General features: G+C 25.6%; 3 protein-coding genes across 5 annotated transcripts; 2 read left to right on the top strand and 1 right to left on the bottom strand.

The window, feature by feature from the left end:
* Window positions 1-977: 977 nt before the first annotated feature.
* On the bottom strand, window positions 978-9,288 carry LOC122855419 (protogenin-like). 3 transcript variants are annotated; one of them, XM_044156753.1, is made up of 17 exons: window positions 8,562-9,288; window positions 8,298-8,378; window positions 7,704-7,963; window positions 7,488-7,629; window positions 7,254-7,410; window positions 7,106-7,171; window positions 6,802-7,028; window positions 6,593-6,738; window positions 6,353-6,512; window positions 5,979-6,263; window positions 5,754-5,918; window positions 5,404-5,592; window positions 5,145-5,329; window positions 4,923-5,070; window positions 3,644-4,695; window positions 3,461-3,568; window positions 978-3,395 (listed from the first exon to the last, which is right to left on the bottom strand). In XM_044156753.1, the coding sequence occupies exons 2-17, from the start codon at window positions 8,362-8,364 to the stop codon at window positions 3,201-3,203; spliced, it is 3,552 nt and encodes a 1,183-aa protein (XP_044012688.1). In that variant the 5' UTR covers window positions 8,365-8,378; window positions 8,562-9,288; the 3' UTR covers window positions 978-3,200. The 3 variants fall into 3 exon arrangements, with proteins under 3 accessions (XP_044012688.1, XP_044012691.1, XP_044012687.1); XM_044156756.1 differs by lacking the exon at window positions 8,562-9,288 and adding an exon at window positions 8,485-8,512; XM_044156752.1 differs by having other exon boundaries at window positions 8,298-9,287.
* A 202-nt stretch (window positions 9,289-9,490) lies between these two features.
* LOC122855420 (cell division cycle protein 16 homolog) lies at window positions 9,491-12,132 on the top strand. The gene is made up of 4 exons (XM_044156757.1): window positions 9,491-9,935; window positions 10,045-10,197; window positions 10,283-11,696; window positions 11,770-12,132. Exons 1-4 carry the CDS (start codon window positions 9,828-9,830, stop codon window positions 12,042-12,044), a joined length of 1,950 nt encoding a protein of 649 aa, XP_044012692.1. The 5' UTR covers window positions 9,491-9,827; the 3' UTR covers window positions 12,045-12,132.
* Window positions 12,133-12,590: 458 nt separating this feature from the next.
* LOC122855417 (cytoplasmic polyadenylation element-binding protein 1) lies at window positions 12,591-17,493 on the top strand. Its single transcript, XM_044156750.1, has 6 exons — window positions 12,591-12,727; window positions 13,433-13,572; window positions 13,761-14,145; window positions 14,309-14,460; window positions 15,497-16,900; window positions 16,972-17,493. The coding sequence occupies exons 2-6, from the start codon at window positions 13,492-13,494 to the stop codon at window positions 17,161-17,163; spliced, it is 2,214 nt and encodes a 737-aa protein (XP_044012685.1). The 5' UTR covers window positions 12,591-12,727; window positions 13,433-13,491; the 3' UTR covers window positions 17,164-17,493.
* Window positions 17,494-26,290: the final 8,797 nt, after the last annotated feature.

The raw sequence follows: 26,290 nt of genomic DNA, 5'->3' as shown, positions 1-26,290 counted from the left end.
ATGTATTTCATCGAAATAATTTTGGAGTTTTTCCATAGACTGGAGCGACTGGAGAGTATGATCTTGTTGATATAGAACCACAAAAATTGACAGAAAACAAAGTCATTTGTAAATTTTCTTTGCAATAAAAAGATCATAGAAATTCTACATGCAAGGTAACTATTTATACAATTTAATAAAAATAAGTTTTTTTGTTTTTACTAATTTATTTTGTCTTTTATTTTTTAAACATATGCTGCCTTAAATTTATTTAACCACTACAACAAGACGTCGTCTTATTTAAACGAGTCAATTATATTTTTAAATATTTTTAATGTATTGTTATTAATTTAATACTTTGTGTTTTTTTTTTTTTGTTTTTCTCCTTTTTTTTTGTTAAACAATACGAGTACAATTTAAATACAATGTCATATTAAATACATTTTATCATATATTAAAATATATACTTTCAATATTTATTATTTTTTTTTTTTTTTCATCGCATTTATAAATAATATATATTTACATTATAATAATTATTTAAAACTATGTACAACTGCACCTTAAAATTAAAAAAAAATGAAAAAGAAAATTTATAGATAACATTACTTTTGTATTTTATAAAATTAAAAAAAAAAAAAAAGAAATTAATTAATAATAATTAAATTAATATGTATTATTTTTTATTTATGGTTTTTCTTTTTTTTTTTTGTTTTTATATTTTTTCCAAAAATAGTTTAAAATTTTTTCAACTACAACATTCAACTAAACCAAGGATTTTTTATTTTTCTACATTGAGGTAAATGGCAATACAAATAAATAATAATTCTAGTAGGTACTGCGGTTAAGTTAATTATTAAGTAAATTTATTATTTTTCATGTTTTTAGTTTTTAACTTTTATTATTTTTTTTTGGAGGTATATATTCGTTCGACTAGAGTCGTCGTACGATTTTTCATTTAATACTTGGTCAGTTGATTAACTACAGACAACATGTTGTTAATTATTTATTATTATTTTTTTTTTTTTAATATATATTCAGGAAATTATTGTTCAGATTAGTACAAATACATTGGTAATATTTTTTAATAAGAATTTCTATTATTAATTAAAGTGCATTTATTGCTCTTCATTAACACATGAAGATGATATGACTGTCTATTAATTTTTTGTTTTTATTATTTAATTTTTATTGCTTTGTACTTCGGAGAATACCTTTTTAATTTACATGCCACAATATTATAATTAGTAATTTTTAAAACGAGAAAAAAAAAACACATTTAGTACGACGACCCAACAATAAATTTATTTAAACTAAAAAAAAAAAATTGAAACATTAATCTGTAAATGAATCTTGGAATGATCATGCATTTGTTAAAATGCATTTTTTAAAATATAATTATTTAAAAAAATTACAGCTGCTTATTAATATAATTTTCGTAAGCGTATATATATATTTTTTTTTATTTAAATAATTATCTTTTGTAATTAAAAAACTGTATAAGAAATTGTAAAAAAAAAATTCCAGAAGGTAAAAAAAAAAAAAAAATATTCAGTCTGCCTTTGAAATATTGATTATCAAAAAAATTAGTATATAAAAATAAAAAATGTAACTGAATTTTAGTTTTAAAAAAAAAATCTAACATAGCTATCTTAAAGTTAAAAAAAAAAACGAATGAATATTATCAACTATTTCATGATAATTAGTAACATGATTCATATACATTAGAAAAAAGTAAAACATTAAAATACGTAATTATTTTTAAATAACAAATAATGTATGACAACAACTAAAATTCATGTGTAATCTGTGTAAATTGTAACTATTGCATTGTATGGACTGGCTGATAAATTTATATTTTAATTAAACTGTTTTTTCTATTATTTGTATTATTATTTATCTTGTTTTATTTGTTTTTCTATTGCATTGTATTATGGGCGGGTATTTTTTAAATTATTTAAAATCTATTGGAATTATAAAGAAGTAGTTAATTGATAATTAATTGAATTTATGAAATAATAAATAACAATAAATCAAGGTACAGAAAATAACATTGACATTTTTTTTTTTTTCTTTTATCTTTTTGTTTTTCAAGTCTCGTATTAAATGATAAGTCTTAGTCTATCAGGTACTGAGTTGGGTTTTTTCTGTCATGGTAAAGACATACACCAGTCTAGCATGTATCTGGATTATTATTTGTTTTTTTCTTTAAATAATTTTTAAATTATTCCTCATCAATTTTTTTTTTCTTTACCTATTTTTTTATTTTGCTTAAAAAAAATTAAAAATAAAAGCTACCAAATTTTAACTATATAAAATTAAACAATTAGAATCTACGATAATTAACTTTTAAATGAAAATGTAATCACAACAATTTAAAGAATTAAAAATATACATAAAAACTACAAATTTAAAAATATAAAAATTTTTTTTTTAAAGATCTGAATATCACTGAATTTAATTTTTCTTTTTTTTTATCAGATCTGTAATTAAAATGAAAAATATTACTAAAATAATAATAATAATCATAATATCGTATCGAAAAATAAATCATAAAAATATTAATAAATTGTTGTTGTATTATTATAAATAATAGTAATTAATTATTAAAAATAATCAAGAGAAATTTTTTTAGTTTTTTTCTCTTTGTTTTGGTAATGATATTGATGGAATGTTTTTTTTTTTTTTTTTGTTTTTAGTGTTGTGCTTTTTAGAGAAAGCAGTGACTGTTGATTTTTTTTTTTTTTTTTTTTCTCGAATATTATATATACCTATATATTATTTTTTCGTTGAATTTTATATGCATGCTATTTATGAGCAAGTTATTTTTCATATTACTAAACTATTTTTCGTTTGTATTTCTTTTTTTTTTTGTGCTAATTTTGCACAGTTAATAAACTTTTTTTACCTATTATTTTTAAGCTTGATTTCGTAGATTTATACAAGTGGTGCGTTGATTAAATAATTTTTAAAATTTTCAGAGTATTTACAATGTTTATAACAATTGTAAAAAGACAATTTAATTTGTTTTAGTTTGATTGTTTCATTGAATCATTATCCAAAATCAATAATTGGTTTTTTAAAAAAACCTTCAGGTAAATTCTGCTCTGTTTTTTTTTTGTTTTATATATATTATTTTTTTGGAGAAACTATTTTTCTTCTTACCTTTTTTGTCGATCAGTACTATTACAGCTGCTGAATGTCAAATTATAAAGCCAAGCTCATCCATTTGGTTCAAGAACAGGAATTACAATTGGCAAATTTTTTCCTGGTGATGATGTTGAACAACCAAAATTATTATTTAAACTAGTATCAGCACTTGTTAACGTATAATCAATCATTGTCAATTCAGTTGTATTTAAATCTGTTTCTGATACTGATTGTTTTCTAGACACTGGACTGTTCATTTCATTGTACTAAAAAATCAAAAAAAATAAATAAAAATATAAATTTTAAATTAAAATAACTAAAGAAATAATACCTGTGAATTATTTCTAGATTGAAAAATTTCACTTTCTCCATTATTGACTTTCCAAGATATCAATAATGGTTGACTTAAATATGATTCAATGCCATTTGGTAATATTGTCTATAAAATAATACTCATTAATAAATTATCAAATTAAAAATAAAAACAAATAATTTTTAAATAAAAATAAAATACCTTTGCATTAGGATTTGGAGATGACATAGTAGCAACACGTGATGCTGGACAAAGTAATGATAATTCAAAATCATTACGATTAATTGTCGGATCATTAACTGGTTGTCCAATTGAAGTTGATGAATCATCAATACAACATGTATTTTTATTTCTATCAATAGAACGTTTTTTAGATGGTTGATTTGTTTCTCTCATTGATCTTGATTTTTCCCATTTTTTACGACAATAAATACTACAAAGACTAACACTTATAAATCCAATACTTATTCCAACACCCAATATAATACCAAGACCTTGATCTGTTGGTGTTTTAATTGGTGGTGATGATGATGGTGGTGATGGTTGTTGTTTATCAGATAATGTTTTACTTTTTAATATATTATTATCACTCATAAAAATTGTATATGGATATGATGATCTACCATAGCCAGCTTTTGTTGCTGCTCTGATAATTATAAAATATTTTTTATTCATTATTAAATCTGTTAGTATAAGTGTTGTTTTGTCACCTGGTACAGTGATATTATATTGTATTGTTGGATCATTAAAATCCAATGTATAAGATATTGAATAATTTTGAATAATTCCATTTGGTTTTGTTGGTTCTTTCCATGTTAATTTTAATTTTGTACCAATTATTAATCCTTGAATATCATCAGGTGCATCGGGTACATCTTCACTTGTATAACACTCAATACTATTACTAAATTGACTACTTTCTTTACTATCATTATAAAATGATTTGACTTTAAATTGATATAATGTAAATGGAATTAAATTATTAATTGTTGCAACTGTATCATTTTTAATAATACATTTTTCTAATGTTAATAAATTAACTGATTGATAGCATATTGTAAAATTACATGGCAATGTTTTATTCATCATTGTCCAGGTTATTTTTATTGTTGTTGGTGATATTGATATTGCTTCTAATAATGTTGGTATATTTTTATCATCATAATTAATTGATTTAATTGTTTTTAATATACAATCATTTGATATATTTTGTTTTACAAAACATAATCCAAATATATATGATATATTTGCCTCTGAAAAATATTATAAATATATTAAACAAATTAAATTATCAAAAGAAATGTTTATTTTATATTTTCCCTGGTGGAAAAAATATCTCTGGATTTTCTCTGAATTTCTCCGGACTTGCTTAAAAAAACCAGAGTGTACATACGAAAAATAAAAGAGGAAGCCAAAGTCCGGAGAAATTCAGAGACTATCCGGAGACCATCCAGAGAAATCAGGGATTTTTTATATTTACCAAGATCAGTGAAAATATATTCTGTTATATTTTTTGAAAGAATCACAGATAAAGATTTATCACTGTTTATATTTTGACGATTAATTTTCCAATTTTGAAATTCTATCCCCATATAATTATTATTATTATTTTTTGATTTCCATTTTATCTGCAAAAATAAAAAAAAAAAACATTGTTATATAATATTATGATACGTTTATGATAAAAATTAATGACACATACTTTCATCACTGTTGCATTTAATATTGTAATTTGTAAATCAATAATATCTTCAATTTTAAATTCATTTGGATCAACTGATGGCATGACAATACTGGTCCATTGTAATTGTGAGTCACTGACATTTGGCCATCCTTGTTGTGTTCTTGCTAATACTCGCAAGTCATACGCTGCTCCAGGAAGTAGATCTGATAATAAAAAATATTATTTATTAATACAATTAATATACGAGTTGGCGTTGAACAAAATATAAACAACTTACTTGTTAGTATATAATTTTCAAATGTTGCAGGAACATATATGTCTTTTAATGGTAATGCATGAAATTTAGATTGAATTTTGTACTCAACAATTACTCCTCTTGCTTCTTTTTTAGTTAAAGGTTGCCACTTAATATTTAATTTTGTACTGCTCAGTATATCTACATTCACCTTAGGTGCTGTCTTTGGAACTATAAATTAATAAATTAATAAATTAGTAAACAAATACTCTGGTAGAAAAAATTTCACTGAATTTACTCTGGAGAAATCTAGAGAAAATCCGGAGATTTTTTCTACGATAATAATTACAAAGATAAAAAATTTATATTTTAAATTGTTTTTTTCAATTTACCACTTGGTGGGGTGGCACATATAATTGTTGCCGATTGATCACTTGCTCCATAATTATTCCAAACACGAACATAAAATGAATAATTTGTGTAGGGCTCAAGTAGTTTTGTCACTTCAACAGAAGTTGAATTACCTGGCTCAGGAGCAACTACCTCTTGTCCTCCTTCTTTAAATAAAAAATATTGTAGTTTTAATAAAATTAAAAAATAATTTAAAAAACAATTACCTTCAGGACTATAATGTACAGTATAAGCAGTTATACTTGTAGAAGGAAGTAATTTTGGTGGTAGCCAAGAAATAAAAATTTTAAATGGTGATAATGCTTCACACTTTGATATTGTTGGTACAGCTGGACTATTACGTGATGCATTAACACGTAGCCAACCACCAGCCCAATTTTCACCAGCTGAATTAACAGCAATACATTGGTACATTCCAGAATCAGTTGGTACTGTTGCTGATATTGCCAATTGCATTGTGTTATTTTCTTTTAGATAAGTTGTTAAACGTCCTATAAATAAAATAAAACATTAACAAAAATCATTATAAGAATGAAAGATAAATCATCAAATTGCTATTTATTTCTTCTAATTATTTTACCATTAACAAATATATGCTCGGAATCTTTTAGCCAATAAATTTTTGGTGTTGGTATTCCATGAACTTGACATTCAAATCGTGCTGTTCTTCCATTTGGACAAATTAAATTTATTGGTTTTTTAATAAATGTTGGTGGTACTGCAACTTTTACACTGATATTCTATACAAAAAAAAAAAATAATAAAAACAAACATCCAGTTATTCAGAAACTTTTCTACCAGGGGTGTCATAAGATAATACCTGTTTTTCTGTTCTATCATTGACAATATTTTTCATAGAACATTGATAAATACCAGTGTCAGTATGTCTGACGTCATTTAACGAAAGAATACTGATACCATTTGTTGAATTTTGAAGAACACGATATCGCATGGAATTGACACTATCTAAAAAGCAATAATAAACAAAAAATTTCATATCAAATAAATTTAATTATGTTAGGAAATTACCTGTGTAATTAGGAAAAAAAGTCCAGGTAACAATTGGAGGTGGATAACCCGAAGCAGCACAAGCAAGACTAAGTCTTTCACCTTTTACTAAATAATAATTATATGAAACCTGAGAAAATAATGACGATGATAAACCAGACTCTTTATTTTTCAGTCTCAATGTTACAGTAAGATTTGCCTCATTGCTTTTTTTCGGTTTTTTGATAAAATCATTTGTTAAAATACATCTAAAAGTAAAATAAATAAACCAAGTTAACGTATTTTCATATTAATTTAATGATTGTTTTTTTTTTTTTTAATTTACCTGTATGAACCTTCATCAGACTTTTTTGTTGCTGTTATAAAAAGAACGCCATGTACCATAAAATATCTAAATAAAAAAAAGCAATGATTAAACATTAAAGATGATAATTGATTGTTAAAAAAGTAATATATAAAATAGCAATTGTTACTTTGTATTTTTTCGATCAATTGATATTGTTTTTCCATTATGTTGCCATGTGATACTTGGTGATTCAGGCACACTATTTATTAAACAAGTAAACATAGCAATTTCACCTTCACTCACTGTCAAATTACTAGGTGATTTTTTAAAATTATGAGAAATTTCTGTAAAGTATTAAAACATTATTAAAATAACTATTTAATTTATAGTTAAATATTTGAAAAAAAAACAGCAAACAAACCAGCAATTTTAATGGATGTTGGTGAGGATCGTAAGTATCCCATATTATTTTTTTCAACACAATTGAATTCATGTTTATCAGGCCACTTTATACTCGTATTATTCCAATTTTTTCTTTTTTGTAATAATTTTAAATTTTGTTTCTAAAATTTGAAAGGAGTAAATAAGAAAAAAAAATGATAATTATATTTATCTTTTTAAATAAAACTAATATTACCTTGGGAAAATACAATGAACCATTTGGTAATAATTCACATTTTGTAATTCCACATGGTGGTGCTAATTGCTCATTGTAAAGCCATGTTACATTATTATTATTACCAGTGATACAATTAAGAGTAACACCACGTTTACCAAGGACAACAACACCACTTGGTTCAATCCTCAATATTGAACTTGAATATTTACTTGTTCCAGTATCAAAAACATCACCTTTTGCTCCATTTTTTCCATTATTATTTCTAGGTCCCCTTGCACCTGTAAATTATTTAAATAAATACTAAAAACAATAAAATTTAGGTATTTTTTTAAGGGTTTTATTTGGCAAGATGACAACAACATGTACTCATTATTCAACTGACAAGTTGTTGTATATTTGATAATCGATTTGGTACTTTGCGTGGCAAGAAAAAGAAATTTATTTCTATAAGCATTTTGGAGCAAGTTTTTCTATCAGGGTGGATGGGCCAATTATGCATATACACCATTAAAATAAAATTAATTAGAAAGAAAAAATAATAATACAATAAAAAAAATAATCAATAAAATTTTAGGTGTTATAATTAATATGATAAATAAATTTTTTAATTACCAGTAGCGCAAATGGGCTCAAGTACTTCCGTAAACAAGATGCCGAGTAAAAGCACCCGCGCTGCCATTTATTTAGATTCATCTGTGCTTATAAAAAATAATATAAAAAAAAAATTTAATAAAAAAAATAATTATTATTTTTTTATAATTGACAAATTAATTAACAAACACTATTAATTTTTGCTCACTAATAATTTCAATACAACTTAAGCTCGTATTTTATTTAAAATATAATTTAAAAAATTAAATAATTGTCGCTTCATACTTGATAATTAATAAAGCAATACACTCTGTTTATAATTTTTATTTTAATTAATATTATATATAAATTCAATTGATAATTCTTTTTTATTAATACTTTTCGTTTTTTATTTTTCGATTGTTTTTTATTTTCTTTTTTTCAAGAAATTCCAGGTAATTATTTTTTTTCCAATTACACTATTTATCTTTTCTTGATGCTCCATTATATATATATTTTTTTTTATTGTGTATAGAGATATGAGAGAGTCCTAGAAGCCGAGAAAAAAAAAAAAAAAAAATATCGCGCGCGCGCTTGTAATCGAAACACTCCTCGCACTCGCACGCTGTTCCGTTCGCCGAACTGTTGCCCCGCGGCTCTTGCGCCTTTGCTTCGCGAATAAAAAAATAAATTAAAATAAAAAAAAAAAAAAAAGCAACTCTACATTCTCAAAATAATTATCAATACACTTTGTTGATTAGTCATTACGTGGGAAATATATAGCTATATTTAAATATTGTTCCATTCATCACTGAGAAAATTTAATTAAAAAAAAAACACGCTGTAATTCGCGTTTAATAAAGTAAACAAATAACCGAGATGAGAAAAATAAATTTAGCGAGGTTTCTCAAACGTGATTCTATATCATAACTGTCGTGACGTCATAATAAAAAGTACTCTCTTTCTTTCTCTCTCTTTATTTTTCGCCATTATTAAATCTCATTGGAGGGAGATTTCAAAATAATAAAAAAAAAAATTTTTCTATTTAATTAATTATTATTATTTATTTGACTAAAAAAAAATTGAAATATTTCTATGTAACTTGGGTCTTTGGGAAAAATTTCTATCCCTGAAAAATATGAAATTTTCCGTCAAACATTTCGAATTTTCCATAAAAAAATAAAAATTTTTTTTAACAAAAAAATTTAAATAATTTATAGAGCAATCTCTTTGACATATTATTAAGATGGAATGTCATGCATTGTATTTAAATTACGACTGTATTGTTTGACATAAAAAATAAAAATAAATAAATAATAATAAACATAGATAAACAACATTCAAAATAAGTGACATATGTGTCAGTCATTTTGTAGCGATATGCTAGATGTTTATGTTATCAACAAAAAAAGAAAAAAAAAAAAATGTGACAGCCATCAATAAACAAACACCGGTTGACAATTGACATAAAAACATTAAGCCTAACCTTAAAAAATAATATCTATTTGCTTGTTGTTTTTTATTGCAAAAAAATATATAAAATTAATAATAATGAAATATTAATAATTAATTATGGCTGGGAAAAATTCTAATACTGAGCCTGCTATAAAAATGCAAGCTGACAATAAAAACATTAACTTGGATAATTATAGAAAATTAGCAAAATCTTACATTGATTTGGTGAGTTTTATTTATTTTTTTTTTTTAATTTGTTATTGTTTATTTTTTAGATTATTCTATTATTTTTTTTGGAAGCAGTATTAATTGTTTTTTTTAATTTTAATTTTAGCACATGTACAGTGCAGCATTGTTTTGGGCTGATAAAGTTGTATCAATGAGCAATGACAATCCAAAAGACATTTGTATATTGGCACAGTGTATGTATCTTATGAAACAATACCATCGTTCTGCTCATCTAATTAAAAGTCGAGGTCTTGAAAAGGTATTAAAAAAAAATAGCTAACACCTAGCTAATTTAATCTGTTTAAAAAATAAAATTAATTACAATTTAAATTGTATTTTTTTAGATTGACTTAATGTGTCATTATTTGACAGTTAGAAGTTTACTTGAAGCCAAAGAATTTAGTGAAGCTCTTCAAGTAATAAATGAGTCAGAAATATGTACAAACATGTCTCAATCAGGTGTTAATTTTATTGATCATGAAAATATACTTGAAGATGCACCAAAAAATGTACAAAGTGCAATTTTATATGTTAAAGGACGTGTTTATGAAGCAACTGATAATCGTTCAGTTGCAACAGAATGTTATAAACAAGCATTACATTGTGATGTTTATTCATATCAAGCATTTGAAGCCCTTGTACAAAACCAAATGTTATCAGCAACTGAAGAACGTGAATTGTTAGAATCTTTACCATTTAATGAACAATGCACAGAAGCTGATAAAGATTTATTACATTTACTATACGAAAGTAAGCTAAAAAAATATCAAGCACCAACTGATGATATTACACAAATAACATGTAGCATTAAAGGTATATCAATAACTGATAGACTTGAAAATAATCTTGATATACAAGTTGCTAAAGCTGAAAGATTATACTACAATTGTGACTATCAGCAATGTTTTAATTTAACTGAAAAAATACTAAAAAAAGATCCATATCATAGTTCATGTTTACCAGTACACATTGCATGTCTTGTTGAGTTACGTAAAACGAATGCATTATTTTATCTTGCTCATAAACTAGTTGATCTTTATCCAGATATGGCATTATCATGGTTTGCTGTTGGTTGTTACTATTTCATAATATCAAAAAGCGATCATGCAAGAAGATATTTAGCCAAAGCAACCTCTTTAGATCGTTTGTTTGGACCAGCTTGGTTAGCATATGGTCATTCATTTGCTGTTGAGAATGAACATGACCAAGCGATGGCTGCATATTTTAAAGCATCACAACTCATGAAGGGTTGTCATTTACCACTGTTATATATTGGCCTTGAGTGTGGCTTGACAAATAATTTAAAACTTGCTGATAAGTTTTTTCAACAAGCACAGAGTATAGCACCAAATGATCCTTTTGTGATACACGAAACTGGTGTAATATCATTTTTTAATATGGACTATAAAAATGCTGAAAAACAGTTCAAAGAGGCTATGAATATTATTCAAAATAGCTCAAGAGATGTTGTGCTGCCAACAAAATGGGAGTCGTTACTGAATAACTTAGGCCATACTTGTCGAAAATTAAAAAAATATGATGAAGCATTGGATTATCATCAACAAGCACTCGTTTTAAATCCACTTAACCCTTCAACATATTCAGCAATAGGATTTGTATATGCATTGACTGGTGCTACACAAGATGCTGTTGATGCTTTTCATCGAGCATTAGGATTACGTAGAGATGATACGTTTACTACCACAATGTTAGGATACGTTATGGAGCAGTTAATAGACGAGAGCCCACCCTATTTAGGTATTATATTAAATACAATCATTATATTCTTTTTTGCAACAATTAATTATTTATTCATTTTTTATTAAACCAGATGCACCAAGTGAAATTCCAAAGTATAAAGCATCAGAGTCACAACCAACTGTTGAATCATCAGCAACAAGCGTACCAGTTGATTCGCAAGACCCGGAAATAAATAAATTACGTGTTAATTTATTCTCCCAATGGAGTGATGATAGTGCAAAAAAATCTGATAATTTAGCTAACAAAAACGAGCATAATTGTAATGATATTGTTAATTATTCGACAGGCGATATAAGCTCAGAAGTGGAAATGTTGGATTCATCAACAATTCACATAGAGTATTAAATAAAGCAAAATAATCATCCCAAATAATAATAATAATAAACAAAACCGGTTTTTATTTTATACTGTTTTATACCCATTATATCGATAAAGTAGTTTTTTTTTTACCTACTGAGTTGTACATGAAGTTGTTTCTTTTAAAATGATGATGTCATTTTAAAAAATATAGGATATTATTTATCAATAATTTATAATAATGTTTTTTTTGTTTTTTTTTTTATGTCATTGAGTTTTGAATTTTTTTTTATAGTAATCTGTGATAACGCGCAGGCGTTGAAGAGTCGCGCTTTTGGTAGCAAACATGTGCTTGATTCTTCTTGCGATTCTCGCGACCGTGATTGGCGACGACACTCGACGTAAAAGACAATAAAATCATATAAATGCAATTATTTGACAAAAAAATTTATATATATTATTAAATGCAAATCAATTACCTTAAACAAATTTAATTATTTATTACTTATTTATTTGTGTTGTGTGATACTCGGAGAAAAAAAAAAAAAAAAAATTTCTTAATAGTGCGAACGATCATTTACAAGTTTTGTTTTTGTTTTAAAAATTTATCGATAGTTATAAATAATTAATTGTTGTTAGTTAAAGAATCACGTATTTTTAGTAGTTTGTAATAAAAAATTGCGATTTACTTAAACGAAATTCTCATGGCAACAATGCCAATCCACCAAGAGGTAATTTTAATTAACAATTAATTTTTATTCGTCGTCAATTAAATTTTTATTCCAACCAACAATATTTTTTTTTTTTTTTATTTATTAATATAATTTTTAACATTTTATTTAAAAAGTCATATTTTTATTCTTTTTTTTTTTTTTTTATAAAATCATTTCATATTTTCCTGGAAAGCCCATTGTCTCATTTGAGATTTAATATTTTATTTTATTTTTTTTTTTTTCCTCCCTTTCATGTGTGTGTGCCAGTAAATACCCAAGATATTCTTCTTCCCCTTTTTTTTTGAGCTAGTGTCTCCAAGTGTATAAAATATAAACACAAAAGTTGTTTTGGCTCTAGTTGTTGGTAAAAATTATCTTTGACATTTATATATCTCTGAATAAATAATAATTTTAAAATTAATTTAAATTATTTATTAATTAAATAATTTTTTCAATTTAATTGACTTAAAAAAGAAAGAAATGTAAATTCATTTTTTGTGGTGTAATAATTGTTGTTAAAAAATTATCATGATAAAAAATTTCTAAATTTATTTTTCATAAATTGAGAAAAAGAGTATAATTTTTCTTTTTTTTTTTTTTTTCCCCTTTGTTTTTATCTTGCTTTGTGTTTCCCCCCTTATAGTTGGGCTCACCTGAAACTAGCCCATTATTTTAACTCACACAAACATTTTCTCATTCCCCCCTTTTTCCAAAATTTTCTAGACGCTCGTCTTGATGAAAATTTAACAGAACAGTCTCATTGTCTTTTGTGTTCTGGTTGAATGATGACCGAACAGTTTACTGGTAAAATAATTGACACTGAGAAAATTAATTCTCACGATGATTACTGGCTTGATGATAAGGTTGGTTTATTAAATTGTTAATTGATTACAATTAATTCATAAATTAAATATTAGTCAAAGTGTTTTTTTAAGTTTTTTTTGAGCTGTGAATTTAAAAGAAAATAAGCTATAGTTTTGATAGTGAATTTGTTTTTTTTTTTTATAAATATTTTATATTTTAATACAATCTTGTTATCCTTTGTTAACAGTTGTCGCTCTGTTTTGATGCTGAAAAAAATAACTCAGAGTGTGTAACTGAGCCTCCAGGGAGTTATGATCTGGCACAAAAGAATGAACAAAGGGATCATGCTGGTGCTCATGCTGTTGCTCATGGTGGTGGTCAGTGTGGCCAAGATAAATCTCCAATAAGTACTATAAGTACCACCCATCGTTTTGACAGAGATATAATCTTCAGTCGACAATACAAAGAGTCAGAACAATATGATGAACCAATTCATAAACATGATAAACCATTGAGCAATTTGCTCATAAATTTGCCACCTTTGTTGACTCCATCAACATCATCATCATCGTCAGATGTCTATCAGCATCCACGTACACATGAGTCAAATTGTTTAACAACACAACAAGAAGGTATTTTAACTGTGTTTTAACATATAATTATTTATTATATAAACAACTATAAATAAAAGATAAATGAACACACGTTTTTTTGTTCTTCAATTTTTTTTTTTTTTTTTTTGTTTTTATTTGTAAAATTTGAGGCTATTTTTAATGATAATTTTCCACCTCACAGCTGACATGGGCATTTCTGATATGTTTGGTCTTGGTTTATCACGTGGGTCGTTGGTGAATCAGCAGTTTGGTGGATCACACTCCAGACAACATCAACATCAACAGCAACATGTGACGAAGCATAATTATGGACCAAGTCCATATAATTATCAGGTTAGATAAACGACGATTTTATTACGACTAATTAATTTGAATTGCTCAAGTAAAAAAAAACATAATAAGCTATTTTTTCACCTCAAATTGATTGTTGATTTCATATATAGTTGGAGTTGATTATACATGTTTTTTTGTGTTCATGGAAAATTCAAGTTTTATTTGATCTTTATTCCCCTTTTTGAATTATTTTAATTGTGTTTATATGAGAAAAGCAATTACTATTATGATTGTTTAGACAAACCTCTGACAAGAAACAATTTTTTATTGTTTAAATAAAATTAAATGTAGTTGATCAAACATTTTTCTTGATTTATCAATAATATACTTCATAAAAAAAAATTTAATGTTCAATTTATAATTATCTTACTATCAAAGAATTTTTTTATTTTTAAAAATCATTTTGTTCTTTTTTTATTGCAATATATTTGAATGAATTTTTTCATTATTTATTATTTTTACTACCCATTATTTTCCAATGTAAACTAATAAAGTTTTATTCCAAAAAAATAAAAAAAGAAACAGAAGATATTCAAGTACAATTCACGAGGTTGTTGAATACATTTTTATGTCTATTTTTTGTGATAAACGAGGTGCTTTGTCACTATGAATTGCTTGACGTAAATTTTTATTGCACAATCGATTCTCAACACTTAAGACTTGTTATTTTTTTCTTCATATGAGCATATGTAATTATTGTTATGATTATTTTATTATTTTCATATTTTTTTTTTAGTCAATGTATGTTTAAAGTGGTGACATCAAGAAATAGATACAATGCACCAAGTTGATATAAATCATTTGAAAGTGAGCATTAAAAACGACCTGATTCATAAAGAGCCAAAAATTTTCTGACTGAAGCCAAATAATTTTAGGCATTATTATCATATATTTGTTGTCTTTAATATTTTTAAATATTCATGTTGGTTCATTGCACTCTGTGACAATGATTAAAAAAAAAAAAAACAAATTTAAATATGTAAGAGTATAAATTATGATATATTTTTAACAGTTGTAATATTTTTTATTTTAATAGCCTGCAGTTTATGATGATGACAATGGATATTGTTCGATGCAATCGAATGTTGATATTCCTGGAACACCAAATTCTCTGAACACATCAGGTAGTCCAAGTACACCAGGGAGTGTATACTCAAATCCATACAACTTTTCGACATATACCAGTACATCATCACCGTCATCATATCGATCACATTATTCACATGGTGGATCACCACCATCAGCTGTTACTCGACCTGGTTGTGGTAGACCAATACGTGGCCCATCATTATCATACAGTGATTGTAATAGTTCATCAAATGATTATCAACATGCAACTGGATGTGCACGTTCAGATTCACCAGCTGATTCTGACGAGAGTGGTGAACCGAATTCATTGAATGACATGATGGGTTGTCTTTCAATGAACCATTCAAATTCAAGTCATATGTGTCATCAACGTTCACAAAGATTACCAATGACCAATCGAGACATGGATGTTTTTAACAATCGTATGACAATACAACAACAGCACAATATGTCAATGAAAAAATGTATGTGTTCATCACGTGGTGGTGGTGGTAATAGTATACACCAAGAACATGGCTTACCATCTTTTCGTCATCATCATTGCTGTCAATCCAACAACAGCATGATGTCGAGTCATTCAACATGCTCAAACGAATCATCATCACATATTTCATTGGATCGTGCTGCTAGATATCACAGAAATGCTGCATCAATTTGTGAAGCAACATACACTTGGAGTGGTACTATTCCTGAAAGAACCATTAAACCAACAGCATATTCATCAAAAGTATTTCTTGGTGGTTTACAATGGGATATTACTGAGGCATTATTGGTTCAAGCATTTAAACAATTTGGTCAAATACGTGTTGAATGGCCAGGTAAAGAACAATCAGCAGCACAACCCAAAGGATATGCATACATTATATTTGAATCTGAGAAACAAGTTAAATCACTTCTTGCTCATTGTACACATGATTTTACCAATGGTTCAAGTTGGTATTACAGAATATCATCAAAACGTATGAAAGGAAAAGAAGTACAAGTTATTCCATGGATATTAAGTGATAGTAATTATTCAAAATCAACAACTCAAAAATTAGATCCAAGTAAAACTGTATTTGTTGGTGCACTTCATGGAATGTTAACTGCTGATGGACTTGCTAAAATAATGAATGATTTATTTGATGAAGTTATATATGCTGGCATTGATACTGATAAACATAAATATCCAATTGGTTCAGCAAGAGTTACATTTGGTAGTAAACGTTCATATAAAAAAGCTGTTGCTGCTGGATTTATCGAAATTAAAACAGCAAAATTTTCAAAAAAGGTCCAGGTTGATCCATATTTGGAAGATGCAATCTGTTCAACATGTTTTGTTCAACAAGGGCCATATTTTTGTCGTGAACAGGTACCTATTATATTTTTAATAAATTAATTTGTTGTAAATAACAATTTTTTTAATTGACTTTTTTTTTTTAGTTATGTTTTAGATATTTCTGTCGCACCTGCTGGATTTATCAGCATACATCTGACATGATGCGTTCTCACAAACCATTGACACGTAATTCCAAAGCCAATCAAGTTGTTGGATTGTCTGCACCTAGCTATGGAATGGCTAATTCAACCCCTTCAACAATTTCTTCTGTTAATCGTTCATACATTCATAATTAACTTGTTTAAACAACTCGTTTGTTGCGATAGATAATATGCAAAATATTATAATTCACTTTGTTCGTAAATTTTTATATTCGTTTATTATTATTATATTTTTTTCTGTTCTAAATACTCGGTGAGTGTATTAATCTTTTTGAATAATTTGCAAAGATTTCGATTATTAAAAGTTATTATTATAATCAAGTTATTAATATAAACAAGCTTTATATTTATTATTTAGTTTAAATAATACAATGAGCTATTTGTAGTTTGAAAAAAAAAAAAATTATGTTTATAAATTAAACCGATGTTTATAATTAAAAAAAAAATTATTTTTATTAATCAAAAGATTATTAACCCTCCCCTTTTTTTTTTTATGATTAGACTTTATTTTTATGGGAAATAATCTTTTGTGTTCTGGTTGAATGATGACCGAACAGTTCACTGGTAAAATTATTGACACTGAGTAAATTAATTCTCATGATGATTACTGGCTTGATGATAAGGTTGGTTTATTCAATTATTAATTGATAAATTAAATATTAGTCAAAGTATTATTTCAAGTTTTTTTTTTAACTGTGAATTTTTTTTTTTTTTTTTAAATAAGCTATTTAGTTGATTTTTTGATCGTGATATAATTTGGTTTTTTTATATATAAAATTAAGTTAATATTTAATATTTTAATGCAATCTTGTATCCTTTGTTACAGTTGTCGCTGTCTTTTGATGCTAAAAAAACTAACTCAGATGGTGTAACTGAGCCTCCAGGGATTTATGATCTTGCACAAAAGAATGAACAAAGAGATCATGCTGTTGCTCATGGTCATGGTGCTGAGAGGGATAATCCTCAGACAAACACCATGACCACCCATCGCCTTGAAAGAGATATGCTTTGTGCATACAATACCACCATCAACTACAACAGTCCTGCAGTCAGTCAGGCCGTTGTTTTTTCGTCTAATTTTGATAGTGTAGATTCAAAAGGTATTATTATACATAGTGATATCAAAACAAATAATGTACTACTTGGTATGGATGGTACAGCTAAAGTTACAGATTTTGGTTTTTGTGCAAATATTGATGGTGATAAAAAAAAACAAACAATGGTTGGGTAAGTTTAACATAACAAATCATTAATTAATTTATTATTTATTTATTTATTGGAATTATTTATTTATTATTAATTGTGTATTTTCTTGTTTGAATAAATAGGACACCTTATCGGGTGGCACCAGAAGTTGTTACGAGAAAAAAATATGGTAAAAAAAGTTCATATATGGTCACTTGGTATAAAGGCAATTGAAATGATTGAGGGTGAACCACCATATTTAAAAGAAACACCATTACGTGCCTTATATTTAATAGCATCAAGAGGTAAACCATCAGTACCAAAATGGGATGATCTAAGTAAATCAATACAAAATTTTTTAGAACGTTGTCTTGCTGTTGAAGTTGACGATAGAGCGTCAGCTGATGAACTCTTGAATCATCTATTTTTAGATAATTATGTTGTTTTATTGCCATTGACACCACAAGAAATACTTTGCAAGGACTTAAATACTAGCATTGACCATCGACTGTTTACTGTATTTTAATCAAATATCATGAGTCAATCCACAGGCATTATTACTATTATTATTATTATTATTATTATTATTATTATTATTATTATTATTAAATACTTTAGATATACCTAAATGTATTTAAAAAACAAATTGTTTTTTTTTTTTTTCTTTTATTATTTATTTAATTTTTTGTTTGCTAAGTTATATGGAAAGGAAAATTTTATACAATGATTACTTAATAATTTGGCTTCCAATTTTATCGTTAAATCAGCAGTAAACTTCCTCCAGCTATGATATTTTTACTTCCTTTTTTTTTCTTTCTTAAAATGTAAAAAAATTATGATTTAAAAAATATAATTATTTTTCAAATACAATAATAATCAAGGTATTAAAATCTCTAGAAATGGCATTAACGTAATAATTAAAAAAATATTATTTTTCTAAATTTTATATAAAGAACTTTAAATTTATTTACCAATTTTACATACAAAATGATTTAGCTTAAATGTGGCCATGTGGTTTTTAATTTTTTAAGCATACATATTTACAGTTTTTTTTTTAAGTATTTGTTTTATTGTTATTGCTTAATAGGATGTTTCATTGTTTTTAAAATACATGTAAATATTTTCCTATTCAAGTAGAAGTTTATAAAAAAAAAAATTAATTTAATTGAAAGAAAAAAAAATGAAAAATAAAGTATCAATATAATGCATACCTATATAAAATATTTCGATGTTAATATCTAATTTTTCTCTGCAAAAATTACTGATACACATGAAAAAAAAAAAAAAAAAAAAAAAAAGAAAGATTATCATTTTAATTAATTAATGATGTGTTATATTGAAAAATTAATTAAAATTTTTTTAATTTTTCAAAATAAAAATCACTAATTGTTTATGTTTATTATTGTCTCTACTGTGGTATTATTAATGAGTAATTATTTAATGTTGTTTAGCAAAAAGATCATTTAACCAATGACAAATTAGTTGAGTGATTAAAAATCATTTTATCAATTATCTTCTTATTTTTTTTTTACTCTTAATAATTTCATCAGTTATTTTTTTAATAAACAAGTACATTTTAACTTCAATGCCATTTTCAATACCTATTAAATTGTATATACGTTTATATAATAATCAATAATATGATATCCAGTATAAACAACGATTATTGATAATAACACAAATCCTGTCGACTTTAAATAATAATTTGCATTATCAAGTGATATTAGATTGTTTTCATCTGGCAATTCAAATGGTATGTCAAATATTAATTTAAAATATATGTAAAAAATAATTCCATATGTGCATTTGAAAGTTTTGCAGATAAAAAATACTACGTGTGAAGTGTTACTGAATGAAAAATCACAAAGAATAAATCCTGATGAAAGTGTAATCAAGAGCAAAGTTTTAAATTTAGCAAGTCTTGACCCTGGTGTTTGATGAATAATTATCACGGTGGTAACAGCAACTAGAAAACAGTTAGAACTAGCCAATATAATAATCATATATTTCCAATATAGTTGGATTAACGCTGGGACTATTGGCCAGGCTATGATCAAGTATTTTACGTATCTGTGATTCATGTTGATAAGTTGATCATCAAAAACAATGTTGTAAGAATTAAAAAAAAGACTCATTGATCCAGATGCCAAGCTTATAGCAGCTACAAGTAAAGCAGCTATTTGGTAACCTGGAACATATATAATAGAAGTTGGATATGTAGAAATGATAAAAATGAATAAATAAATAAAAAAAAAAAAAAAAAAGAAGAATACTTACTTTCAGCTCTCATAAGACAAGACATTGTTTGCATTATAATGTTCAATTCAATCCAAAATGCTGATGTAAACACGTCAAATCTGACAAGTCTCCGTTCATATTGATTCATTATCTTGTGAAAGCAATAATTAACACAAAAAAACGATCCAATAAAAGCCAATATCGTGACACATTTCATCATGGTCCAATCTTCTGAGAGAAACCACTCACTGGGTAATGGGTGAGTGGGGTGAGTCAACTTTTTTGATCTGAAATCATGTTATTTATTTAGTTTAACAATTCTGATGTTAGAAAATATACATAGTATACTGATAAAGATGATGATGATGCAGTTGCAATACAGTTTAGAATTATCATAAAAAAAAAGCAAGAATTGGATGTATGTATATCATGAGCTTGATATTATTAAACAAATCATCAATTTTTTTTTTTTATTTTTAAATGTTATTCACGTGGTACTTATACATTTAGCATAAGTTGATAAAAAAAACTGTTAATTAGAAAAAAATTCATCATAGTTCATGGCATTTATTTGTAAAAAAAAAAATTAAAAAAAAAACTGTAATAACATAATTATAATTATATGTTTGATTATCAAGTATTTTATACTAATTAAATAAAAATTAATTAAACAACACAAATTGATTAATTTCCATTGTATTTTTTTTTTAGTATAATTATTTAATTAATAATTTATTTAACAAAGTTTTTGTCGATACGTACAAATCATCCATTGTTCACGGTGTTGAAAAAAAAAAAATTTAGTTTTTTTTTAAATTTTTTTTGTCAACAATTACACTTTCTTTATTACTAAATATATATTTGATGTTTTGATTATTAATTATTTTAATTATATGAAATTTATGCCAAATTTTAATTTTATATTAAATTTTGAGCAACAAAAAAATTAAAAAAAATATCAGCTTGTGCAAACATAACCATGATAACTCATAAATTTTTTCTCGTCAGAGATCTACGCAGATCTACGCAAAGAGAAGGGATGCGCGATATGAGACGATATATCGAATGATCTGATATCGACTTACCCGAACTTCACTTTAAAAAAAAAAAAAAACCATTACACTTCAACTACTTATTTAAAATAAAAATAAATAAATAAATAAAAAAATAGGAAATAAAAAAAAAAACGGAAACTGTGTTTAAATAGCAGGGTATTTATAACCACAGTATACAAAATTATATATGAATAAAAAGATAAGATAGTTGTTTAAAAATCTTTTTATGACCCCGGTAGAAATATTTCTCCGACTTTTCTCCGCCATTTCTCCACCTTTTTACGAAAATGACCCATGGTTAGAGAAATGGCCATTCGGACAAATTTTTCCAACCTAAAGTTTACTCCAACTTTTTTATGAAGTCAAAAATAAATTAATATTATTATTATTATTATATAATAACTGTATAAAAAACACAAAATTTAGCATGTTATAATATTTGTAAGTTACGAAACTATCTTAAATTTTAATTTGTGGTTAATTTTGATTTATAGAAAATTCAAATAATAAGTAAATTATCAGAACACTTGTCGCGAAAAGACAAATTAATCAATTGTATATATACTTAAGTAGCAATAATATTGAACTTTATCAAACAAGACGCTAAAGAAATGTCACGAAAAAGCAAAATGAATAATAAAATGTCAAGGATTGAGTGCCTGGATCGTTATCGCGTTGGTTCAAAATTAAATACAATCTTATATCTACCCGTCATTTTCTGATTTTCTTTTTACATCATATGTTAATCAACATGTTCTAAAAAATATCGATTCACCATTAAGTCAACATGAATTGCAACAATTAAAATTATCTATGAAAAAAAAACTTTATAGATATTAATCATTTAGGTGTATCATGGTAAATAAAATATGTCACTCATTAAGAATTAATATTGATGAAAATGATATAAAACATTTGAACTGAATATCTGAATATTCATCATATTTTTTTTTGTTCATTTATTTTCATTAATGGCTATTTAGTTATATATATATATATATAAATATAGTTAAATCAAGTTAAATAAAAACGACCGCGCAAGCGGACGCTCAGTCTCGTACTTTTTATAATAGGAGGAAAAAGATAAATCTTCTCATTGTCTTTTTCACTTGTCAAACTTTTCATTTGTCCATGTTGGAAAAACAAGATAGTAAAGAATTTTTTTTAGAAGCAAAAAAAATATATAATTTATATATAAAATTGGGCGAAATCGTGTACTATTATATATATATCGTTATATATAAAATCGTTATATATAAAATTATATATATATTTTTTATATAAATTTTTATTACATTCCCCACCCCTCTCTCATGAATTGATTTCATTTAAAAACTTCCTCAAATTTTAATAAAAAAAAATCAAATCTAAATTTTGCATCAGAATTTGATCCCGGGCCCCTCTGGTTGGGAGATAAGCACGTTAGTTTGAAGCCACAAATCTTGTGATACATATCTATATAAAAATATACATAAAAATATGACTATTTTGAATTCTTTTACTTTGCTGTTTTAATCACAATTCTATTACTGACTTTTTTTCAAATACATATAAAATTTTAATTTTAACATCTCTTCGTTTATATTTTTATGAAAAAGAAAGATAAAAACAAAACATAAATTTACGATTTATGTCCCCCAAAACCCTCAATTTTTAATTATCTATTTATTCATCATACCTTTAATAACCAAAAGACGCGAAATATCTAAAAAAAATGTCAAAATTTTGAAACATAAAGTTGAATAATTTGCCGGATAAAATAAAAAAAAATTAGACGGTCTTTATTATAATCTTATTAACATGTATCGAAATAGCTCCTAATTTTTTTTTTTTTTTTATCCAGCAAATTATTCAACTTTATATTTCAAAATTTTGACATTTTTTTTAGATATTTCGCGTCTTTTGGTTATTAAAGGATGAATGAATAGATAATTAAAAATTGAGGGTTTTGGGGGACATAAATTGTAAATTTATGTTTTGTTTTTATAATAAATATTGATTGAAAAATATAAATACAGGCACGCGTAGCGCACCAATGAGTTCCGTATGTAAAAAAATTGAATAACAAACAATCGTAAAAATTACCGAAAATATTTTGAGAAATAGTTGTTGAATAAAAATTATTAATCTTAAAATTATTAATCTTAAATTTTTTATTTATTGTTGAATACACCATTATTATATAATTTGATTATCATTATTTTATTTTGAGTTACCATTTTGTGATAAGAAGAATTTCTCTCCTTCTATATGCATAATAGCTGATAATAGCTTTCTCTGTGAATAGTGTCTAAAGCATGCTCTAGAGGGAGCGCTGCATTTATTTCGTGTGTGTATGTGTGTGTACGTGTGTGCTGGTGTGTGCCTTCCTCTCACTTCCTCTCTTTAGTGCTCACCAGTGCTCACTGCTCTTACAGTCTTACATACACTTACGTACACTTAAATACATAGATAGCCTAAGTCAAATCATCATTTGACTTGATTTAACCGATTTGAGTAACGCTGGAATCTGGATTTGACCAATGTTGAATGTTTATTTGTCAGTGACTGTCGTCTGTCAGTCGCGTCAATGACCAAATCTAACTGTCAGCTGAGTGCATATGGAATTGGCAATAAAAAAGTAGTTTTGTTATTTCCAATCAAATTATTAAACTCAACTTATTCTAGTTGTATAATTGTAAGTCTTTGAATTTTAATGTTGCATGAGAAGTTTAAATTTTCGGTGATCTCAGGGTGTGAAACAAAATTTGATATTACCACGATGATACCAATGACAAATAAAGAGGTTAGTTAAAAATTTGCATCATATTAATATCTCTATTTTCATAATTTGAGATGTATGATAAAATTAAAAAAATATAAGACCTTGGATTTATCAATAAGCTATTCATGACTTTATTAATTTTTTTATAGATAAAACCCAAGCATACTTTCTTCCACTCTACTGCCATGTGTGCTGGTAAATATGCCTCACTTCATGGTGCTGTAAGTATATATAAAATATATATAATATTTTTTTGACTAAATTTGAAATTAAGTTAACAATCAATAACAACGACACACTAAAAAATTAATTTTTTACTATTTAGATTTCAACTCTGTTGTTACCATTAACGGTACAAGTAATTGGTGGTCAATATGGTGAGTTGATACATCCGGAGATTGATCCGAACTCAAGAGAGCCTGATATGAAAATACTGTCTTTGACAGATATGACTGTGTTACATGAAGTGATTCTGATAAGCTTGCTCTTTATTGCGCATTTGATAGGTTTTATTAGTGTGCTTAAGGTTAGTTGAAAAAAAAGCAAAATTACGATGATTTGATTTTTTTTATATATGATACATATTATTTTTTTTAATTATTACTAATTTATTTTCTTTAATTCTAGAGATGGATTGTAGGCTTAATATTTTATTCTTTGTTCCGTGTGGGCGAGGCAAGCCTATCTTTTTCTTGGTTGGCAAGTGTAACTCACAATAGTATCAAGTCTCATGTTATGTCACAATTTGCATTGGGATGGTATTGCTTCTTTGCTATCTGTATGTTGAAATAATCATGTTGTTTTATTTTTTTTTTTACCAATTGTACTCGGCCATTAGATTTACAAATGTTTTTTTTTTTTTTTTTTAGTTATCGAATTCGTAACTACAACTTCAATATTGTTAGTGACAATTCGAGTCATAAAATTTAAAAAGGAATAAGTGTTTGGAATAATTACCGAAGATCATAATAATTTAGCTAGCATTATTTACAACAAAAAAAATTTAAACGCAACAAAAATAAAATGAAAAAATATATATATAAAAAATTATAAAAAGTATATATTTTATAAGGACAATAGTAATATAATTATTGTTGTAATTGTAAATCAAAATAAAATACAATTTTTGTAGCAGCTTCCTAGTAGTGAATTTCTGCTATAAATTGTTTACTGGTGTTTATATAATCATTTGATTAGAAACAGAAAGAGAAAGCTGGGAATTTAATTGAGGCTCGATTTAAATAATATTTTCAATTATTATTAAAATTATTGAGCAACGATAAGTATGAGTGACTTAATTAATAAATCAAAGTAATTAATTTTAGTGTGTATATGTGTAAAAACTGCATATATTCAATGTAATATAGTAATAATAATTAATCAACATATAGTGATTATATTAATTAATTAATAATATCAATCAACATATATATACCATATTGAAAAGTATTTTCATATAGTGATAATGTTATTTCTTTAGACAAAAATCAATTATTGATAAAAAAAAATATATATATGTATAGTACTTGAATTTACTGATTTATTTTTTATAATGCTGAAAACAAAAATTGCTTTATACTGTTTTAAATATAAAACTGTTTTGGAGATTGTCGTTGTATTTGTAACAAATTGTAAATTCAAATTATATTATATATATAGAATGTAGATGTAGTGTTTGATACCTATTTTATTCAACTCAAATAATTTTAGATAAATGTGATAGTGAATTTTGGCTTTAAATAGTTTACTGCTGTTTATTAAATAGAATAGTAAGGAAAATAATTATTCTAAAAAATATTAATATAGTAACGATAATAACATTATAAATTTTGCTTTGGAATTTAATTATTATTTTTCATTGCTAAATAATTATCTAATGAACACAAAAACATACAAGTGTTTTTCACCATTGCAGTTTTGATAATGGTCAGACATCTTGGTTTCCTCGGAAAACTAATTTTTTTTTTTAATGCGCATTGTGCATTAGTATGTGTCTCTCCTTCTCTCTGAAACGAATATC

The sequence above is a fragment of the Aphidius gifuensis genome, linkage group LG4, assembly GCF_014905175.1.
Source record: "Aphidius gifuensis isolate YNYX2018 linkage group LG4, ASM1490517v1, whole genome shotgun sequence".
Classification (NCBI taxonomy): Eukaryota; Metazoa; Arthropoda; class Insecta; order Hymenoptera; family Braconidae; genus Aphidius; species Aphidius gifuensis.
Note: the sequence above shows the minus strand (reverse complement) of the source record. Positions and strands in the feature narration are given on the sequence as shown.